This window comes from Cebus imitator, unplaced genomic scaffold (genome assembly GCF_001604975.1).
Source record: "Cebus imitator isolate Cc_AM_T3 unplaced genomic scaffold, Cebus_imitator-1.0 Scaffold263, whole genome shotgun sequence".
Taxonomy (NCBI): domain Eukaryota; kingdom Metazoa; phylum Chordata; class Mammalia; order Primates; family Cebidae; genus Cebus; species Cebus imitator.
In genome coordinates, this window is record NW_016107578.1 from 2,652,106 (window position 1) to 2,659,879 (window position 7,774).

Below are 7,774 nucleotides of genomic sequence, written 5' to 3' on the forward strand. Positions count from 1 at the left end.
TGCATCAGCCTCCGAATTAGCTGGGATTACAGGCACGCCCTGCTAAATTTTTGTGTTTTTTTAGTAGGGGTGGGGTTTCACCATGTCGGCCAGGCTGGTCCTGACCTCAAGTGATCCACCCATTTTGGCCTCCCAATGTGCTGGGATACAGGTGTGAGCCACAGCGCCCGGCCGGGTGTCGCTTTCTGATTGAGACAAAACGCCCTTGAGGGTCCCATGGCCCTTGAGTGCACACGGGTATGTGGGCGTATGGCTCCCCGCCACAGGCCCCGCCCCTCTGTCAGGATTTCTCAGGAATCCCCCCAAGTCCTGCTCCCAGCTTTCTCCCCAAGCCTTCCCACCCGTTCTCCACCCCGCACCTTGCGCACTCGCCAGAACTTAGTCTAGAGGTTTATTTTGAGCACAGGTGGGAGGAACAGGGGGAGGAGAGAAGCCCAGGGGTCGTGGCCCCATCGGGTCCGAGGTCCAGGGAGGTGGGTCCGGTCCTGTTGGTCTTGGTCTCGAAGCGGTAGCTGGGTGCATCACTGGGTCATGTTGGGGGCGCATCATCCCTGGGAGGGGAGGCTGAAGTTCAGCGATGGAGAAGACGCTACACGGGCCACCCCCTTCCCAGCAGACCACTGGCCTCTTCCATCAGTTTGTATGTCCGGTGAGAGTGGGGGCCAGGTCTGATTGCTGAGTTCTCCTCACCTACTGCCTCTCCTCACCTAATGCCCTTGGCTCGACCCAGAGTCCGCGCCAGCTGGGGGTGACCCACTGCCTGAGTTCGAATTCGAGTTCCACCCAGTGTTGTGACTTTTGACAAGTTATTTAATTCAGAGAATGCCTCATTTTTCTCCTAAAATGGGGATTATAATAGTGTCCACCTGGAGGTTGTTAAGGGAATTCGGTTAGTTCATAGGCGTACCATCTACAACTGTGCTTGGGGACCGGTGCGGTGGCTCACACCTGTAATCCCAGCACTTTGGGAGGCGAGTGGATCACCTGAGGTCGGGAGTTCGAGACCAGCCTGACCAACATGGAGACCACCAAACCCCGTCTCTACTAAAAATACAAAATAAGCCAGGCGTAGTGGCACATGCCTGTAATCCCATCTACTCGGGAGGCTGACGCAGGAGAATAACTTGAACCCGGGAGGCGGAGGTTGCAGTGAGCTGAGATCGCGCCACTGCACTCTAGCCTGGGCAACAAGAGCAAAACTTAGTCACCAAAAAAAAAGAGGAGGCTGAGGCAGGTGGATCATGAGGTCAAGAGATCGAGACCATCCTGGCCAACATGGTGAAACCCCATCTCTACTAAAAATACAAAAATTAGCTGGCCTGTAATCCCAGCTACTCGGGAGGCTGAGGCAGGAGAATTGCTTGAACCTGAGAGGCAGAGGTTGCAGTGAGCCGAGATCGCGCCACTACACTCCAAACTGGCGCCTGACAACAGAGCAAGACTCTGTCTCAAAAAAAGGGGGGGAGGGGACTGTCATCTCCTCCCTCCCCCCAGCTCCCCCCACCTCCATACCTACCTTCCTCTTTAGGGCCTCCTGGGATGGGGGCCGCTGGGCGAGGCTCTCGTGGGCGCGCCGGGGGCTAGGGGCGCTGTAAGGGAGAGGCGGGCTGCAGAAGCGCTGCCGCGCGCCAGGCCAGACTAAGGGCGACCCCTGGGTGCTGCTGCGGACATCGCAGAGGCAGGTCTGGCTAAGGCTGATCAGGCCCTGCACGAGGGATCGCGGCCGCCCCCTGTCTCGACGCACTGGAATAGGCTGCGGGCATGGCGGAGGTCTGTACCTGAGTGCGCGCAGACGAGGCCCAGCCCGGCGGCCAGCGCGGCGCCCAACACAAAGGCTGCCAACACAAGTGCCACCACCGGCGCGGGCTCCAGCGTCGCGGGGGCCGGTGCGGGAGGTTCAGGGCGCACGGCGCGGCCAGGGATGATCTTGGGCGGCCCTGTGGGAAGTGCCACGCTGAGATTGGGTCCAGGATCCAGGTGTCCTTCCCACCCCGCACTGCCGCCCCACGGTCCCCTGCGGAGGAGGACTGCGTGCTCACTGGGGGGCGGCCGCGGCACGGTGACCACGATAGGCTGCGTCAGCGTATGCAGGTGGGGGCCGTAGGCAGCCAGGCTCTCGACGCTGCCACCGCCGGCGCACGCCTCGTCCTGAGGCAGACACTGGGGGAGAGGGAGGTGGGGAACAACCGGCGACATCAGGGCCCCGGGATCTTGGCTCTTGTCCCTAGTGCCCCCGAGAGAGACCTGAGTCCAGCTCTCCACCACAGCCAGGATGGAACCCCTGGAAATCCGGCTGCTTAGAGGTCCCTGCGCCTAGTGGCTATGCATACAAGTGGCTACCAACCCAGCCCCACAAGATCACATGGTCTGTCTCTCCCACGACCTAGCATGTGAGACCCAACCCCAGGTTCCCAGCAATGTGTCCCCTTAGTGGCTTTCTGCATCCAGCCCCCAGCTCTGAAGGATCCCAGAGCCGTCCATGAGGGAACTCAGTGCCCACACTGTCCCCAGAGAAACTGTTGACAGAGATGGGCCACTATGCCCAACCCCTCCACCCCCACCCCCAGATTCTCAGACCCGGAGGGTATCCTCTCTCCACCACCAGACTGGCTTGTGCCCAGCTCCCGAGGGGCCCCGGCACCCAGATTCCAGGCTCTGCGCCTGCGCACTCGCAATGGCGGCGGGGGAGTCAGGGGTGCAGGTGTCCGGCGGACTCTCCGGAGGCGGCGGCAGCGGCTCAGCTGGCAGTGCAGGAACTGCACTGAGGCGTTGAAGACTGGGCGCAGGCGGAAGCTGAAGCGCACAGGGCGGGTGGAACCCGGGCTCGGCGGTGGCGGTGGCGGAAAGGCGACCGAGGCGTCGGCGGGGCAGCCCTCGCGAAGCAGCGCCAGGGCCGGCCCCGGGGCCGGGCGTGAGGACGGCGTCACTGAGCAGCGGTGCAGGGCCAGGCCCCAGCGCTGGGAGGGACGGGCCAATGTCGCCTGGGGGACGAAGGCGCCATCAGAGATCGCCCGTCCCCACCGTCCCCATCCGCCCCTGGTGTCCACGGTTGGTAACCACCTGCACGAACACGCGGCTGTCGGCCGGGACCTCGAGCGGCCCCGCGCGGCGAGGGAAGACATCCTCTGTGTCGGACAGCTTCAGACTGAAGAGGGGTCTGCGCAGCCAGGGGCCGGGCGCCGCGGGGAACTGGGGCGCTGGCAGGGGTAAAGGGCGACCCAGAGGAGAGAAAACGTGCGCTGCCCTTCAGGCCTCTGGGAAAAGTGTCCCGACCACCTCGCCCCCGCCGCCGCCGCCTTTGGAAAAGGGATATGGTTGCGGCAGCGGGTTCACCCATGTTGGGCTCTGCCCCACGTTACCCCTGACGGTAATGCGCCCCCTGCCGACCCCAGCGACCCGCACAGCCCAGCAGCTGAGCAGGGTGCAAAGCCGTGCACCCCTAGAGAAGCCTCCGAAGTTGGCAAGGGCCTCCCTGGGGCGGAAGAGAAACAGTGAGGAGCACCAGATGGGGGGATCAGGCTGAGTGAAGTGAGAGGCCCCCCACCTTCCCCTTGGCTGCTTTCGGGGACACAGCAGGACCTGCGACTCCCCTTTCTAAGGGTATATAGGTGCTGTCACCAACAGGGAAGGGGAGTGAAGAGGATACCCTCCCTAGAGGCTCTCACAGGCACAGCCAAAGCCCAGCTAAGCCACCAAGATTGGAACTCTTCAACTTGTCCAGGCTGAGGGTAGTCATGGGGTCCCCTCCTCTCTCCGTGACCCTAAACACACACTCATGTCTGTCTTCAGGAGGTGCTGAGCAGGGTTCTGGTAAAATGGATAATCTCCAAACACAAAAGATCACCTGTACATCACATCCGTTTGTTTTTTTTTTCCCCCCTCTGAGACAGGGTCTACCTCTGTCCCCCAGGCTGGAGTGCAGTGGTGCGAATACTGCTCACTGCAGTCCTCCAACTCCTGGGCTCCAGCGATCCTCCAACTTCAGCCTCTCGAGTAGCTGTGACCATAGACGCCACCACAGCCATATGGAGTCTATGTTGCCCAGCCTGGTCTGCAACTCCTGGCTTCTCTAAGTGCTAGGATTATAGGCATAAGCCCCCCGCCTCCATCCCCACTCCCCCCCACCCCAACTCCTGAAGAGCACCTGGCTAGGCTGGCCGCTTCCCACAACCCTGGCCCTCTCTGTGACTGCAGGGAACTTTGCTGAAGTGGGGATGTGAGCCATCCGTGGGATGGGGAGACAGAGGAAGATCCCACCCCACTCCCCTGCCCCCCACCCCCAGGGGGAGGAGGGCCAGAGGTCTAGTTGAAAGAGGGTAACGATGGTGGGCACGGTGGCTCACATCTGTAAGCTCGCACTTTAGGTTGAGGCAGGCAGATGGCCTGAAGTCAGGAGTTCCAGACCAGTCTGGCCAATATGGGGAAATGCCATCTCTACTAAAAATACAAAAATTAGCCGGGTGTGCTAACGCATGCCTGTAGTCCCACCTACTCAAGAGGTTAAGGCAGGAGAATCACTTGAACATGGGAGGTGGAGGTTGCAGTGAGCAGAGATCACGCGCCACTGCACTCCAGCCTGGGAGACAGAGCAAAATTCCATCTCAAAAAAAAAAAGATAGTGACACAGAGCTAGAGCATGACAGACCCATCACCTCCCTGCCCATACATACCAGGTGGCCCGCTGGGCACAGTGGTGATCCCCGGGAGTAGGGCCAGCAGCAGCAGCATGGTGCCCAGCATGCTGACTGGCTGAGGTTGGAGTGTTTGGGGCCAGAGCAGACGCACCAGCTGGGCTGCACCAAGGCCCTGAACGTGGGCAGGTGGCCCTGTCCTTGGCCAGGAAGGAGGCAGGGAGCGGGGGTGGCGCAGACTAAGGGCTGACACCAGAGCCAATGACCAAGGCCTGGGGGGATTAAGTGATCCTCCGCTGCCCGACCTGGGGATAATGGTGGCAGGGGTGTCCCTATGTTGGCTGCTTGATAGCTCGCACCCAGCTCCCAAACCTGCCTCAGTCTCCCCTCAATGCAAAGGCCTCATCCACTAGAATGCCCCCCCACCCACACACACACCCTTTCCACCTCACCCTGCCAGACCCACAACACACCACAGACTGTGGAAGAAAAGGGAGGGGTTTATTCTCAAGCGCCTAAGGGTTTACAAACGAGGGCATTTTGTTTTAAAAAGGGGCAGGGCAACACTAGCAGCCTGAGGAGGAGTCCGATGGCTGGTAGTCCGCTGGCTGGTGGGCTGGCCTGAGCCGCCCCCAGGCCTCTGCCCACCCGGTCTGCCTGATCCAGAGGGATGGCTGGTGACGAGGGGGGAGGTCTTGGGAGAGAGGCAGGGAAGCAGGAGACTCCCCCAGGGCTCCCCAGTTAACACTGAAGGGGGTGAGGGTGGGCGGACACACACTCAGGAAACAGAAAATAAAGTTAAATAAAACCAGGCAGCCTGGTCTTGGGCCTGTTCGGGCCCTGGGACCAGCCATGCGACCTTCCAGCAATCCCCAGAGGCCCCCACAGCTGGACCCAGGGGAGGAGGAAAGGGCCAGGCATATTGGCACTGCCCTCACCACCCCCCCCCCCGCCAGCAGACCCCCACCCCTGACACAGAGGCCAACAGGCAAGAGAAGGTGGCCTTGCCCCTGGGAGCAGAGAAACCATGACGTCTATGACTTTAAACCTGCGGCATTTTGTGAATAGCGTAACAGGAGTCAACAGGCTAGGTGAGAGGAGAGCGATGACGCCTGTGTGGCCTCCGCCAGGGCCAGCCAGCTTCCACGCCTTTCGTGTTGTTTTTTTGTGGTTTTACGGGGTTTTTTTTTTTCTTGTCCACTTGATTTGCATGCAACACCCACAAAAACAAAATACCCCCTCCTGCTCTGGCCACCCCAGCGGGCTCCAGGGGCACCCTGGCCTGGGCCCCCGGTGCACACCCGATTTTTCCCAGTCCCGGGTCTCATCGGAGGCTGGGCCAGGTGTGCGTGAGTAGAGGGACAGCCAGGGGCACGACGGAGGGTGATGGCCTCACACCCCACCCTCAGCCAGCCCCTGCCGGGGCCTGTCACCCGTCCTCGAATCCCCACATCCACTCTCTGCCCTCGATCCCTGACTCCTTCCGGACCCCTCCCTTGGCCCATGGCCCTGCTCTGTCACCAAGTCCCTCTGGTCACCTGCTCTGCCCCAAACCCACCTTCCCTGAAGGCCATCTTGTGTGGCCAGGGCCCCGCAGACCCCACTGCACCCCGAGGTCTTCACCCCCAAGCTGTGGCCCCAGAGCAGCAGCCCCAGCCCCCCAGTGCCCGACGGAGGTTGGGGGCCCCACCACAAGCAGCTAAACGTGACTTTGGTAAAAGTTTCTGAAGGTACCGACAAACCCCTTGAAAACAAGCTCTCCTCCACCCCCACCCCAAACACCCCACCAAGTACAATAAAATACAATAAACTCCAAAAAGGACCCCCTGAGATCAAAGAGAGAAAAAGAGAGTGCAGCCCTGTCCAGCCGCAGTCCAAATGCCCACACCGCCTTTCTGGGGGCCACTGACTCATTGCTCCATGGGAGACCTAGGCAGACCCAGGGGTCCCGTCGGGAGGGGACTGGGCCCAAGCTCAGGCCAGAAGAGAGACAGAGGCAGGAAGGGTGACGGGAGAGCCAGACAGGGACAGAGAGGTAGAGCAGGGGACAGAGGGCAACAGAGAGGGAATGGGCGTGTGAGGGTGGTGGAGGGCATGGCACGCTGGGAGCTTGGTGGCTGCAGGACTTGGGGGCTCTCTCCTGGCCCCTGGGGGCCACCGTGGCCCAGAGGCTGCAGCTGAATGCACAGCGACTCTGCTCGCGGCCTGCTGTCTTCCGTTCACAGTGTCTGTCGGGGGACGCACGTGGCCGGCTGACCCCAGGGCGGGAAGCGGATGGGCACCCCCCACTCTCTGTCCTCAGCCCTCAGTGGCCGTCCAGGTCCCAGGTCTCCCCTCGAGGGCAGCTGGGTGGCCGGGTGGGGAAGGGGGCCTTTGGCCATGCCCCTGGCCCCCTGTGGGGCTGGCCGATGCCACACGGCTACCTGAAGAAGGGCAGGTGCGGCTGGCTCAGGACGCTGCTAGTCCGCGGTGACTCAGTCTTCGCCATGACATCCTTGAACCAGGACGCCACATCCACCTCCAGCGTCTCATAGCGCTTGATGAAGCTGTGTTCCTGTGGGCCCGATGGGGTGGGGCTTAGGAGGGGGGTCTTCCCTCCTGGCCTCAAGCCTCCAAGGGACGGGGATGGGACTGGGACCGGGACTGGGAGGGCCACAGGTACTCACAAGTAGCTTATTATACTTTGGTCTCTTCCTGTGATCTTTAGTAAGGCTAAAGGAAGAAAAAACAGATGTGAGCGCTAGGGAGGAGGGGATGGTGGGCAACACCCCCCCCCCCACCGTGCCTATGCTCAGGTCCTCCCTGAAGAGCCAGGGGTCCCCAAGATCTGTGTGGGGAAGGAGCTGCAGATGTCCTCAGGACCCCTGCTGACAGCTGGGAGCAACTGTGTGTTTCTGAGCCTTGAGGCCTAGGTCAGGTGGCAAGGGCCTGGCTTGGGGAGCCAGAACTGGCTGAGGTCCCCTAGAGAGGCAGGTGGGGCTCCCCTGAGAAAAGCAGACATGGAGCTCCTGCACTTGTAGCTGTGCTTAAAGAAGGGTGCTCGCCGGGCGCGGTGGCTCAAGCCTGTAATCCCAGCACTTTGGGAGGCCGAGGCGGGTGGATCACGAGGTCAAGAGATCGAGACCATCCTGGTCAACATGGTG

General features: G+C 61.4%; 2 protein-coding genes across 5 annotated transcripts in view; both read right to left on the reverse strand.

Moving 5' to 3' along the window:
* Positions 1 to 378: 378 nt before the first annotated feature.
* On the reverse strand, positions 379 to 4,420 carry TGFBR3L (transforming growth factor beta receptor 3 like). Its single transcript, XM_017500120.2, is given in 7 exon segments — positions 379 to 551; positions 1,517 to 1,589; positions 1,779 to 1,937; positions 2,040 to 2,160; positions 2,670 to 2,981; positions 3,061 to 3,202; positions 3,204 to 4,420. Coding segments are annotated over 6 exon segments (933 nt in total). The 5' UTR covers positions 3,338 to 4,420; the 3' UTR covers positions 379 to 551; positions 1,517 to 1,524.
* A 691-nt stretch (positions 4,421 to 5,111) lies between these two features.
* MAP2K7 (mitogen-activated protein kinase kinase 7) overlaps positions 5,112 to 7,774 on the reverse strand; it is an 11,180-nt gene continuing 8,517 nt past the window's right edge. For 2 of the 4 annotated variants that reach the window (XM_037728357.1, XM_017500115.2), the window contains 2 exons: positions 7,298 to 7,343; positions 5,112 to 7,185 (listed from right to left, as the gene is read on the reverse strand). In XM_037728357.1, the coding sequence (XP_037584285.1) occupies positions 7,051 to 7,185; positions 7,298 to 7,343 (181 nt within the window). In that variant the 3' untranslated portion in view covers positions 5,112 to 7,050. The remainder of the gene's footprint in view (positions 7,186 to 7,297; positions 7,344 to 7,774) is intronic. The other 2 variants (XM_017500116.2, XM_017500114.2) reach the window with 2 other exon arrangements.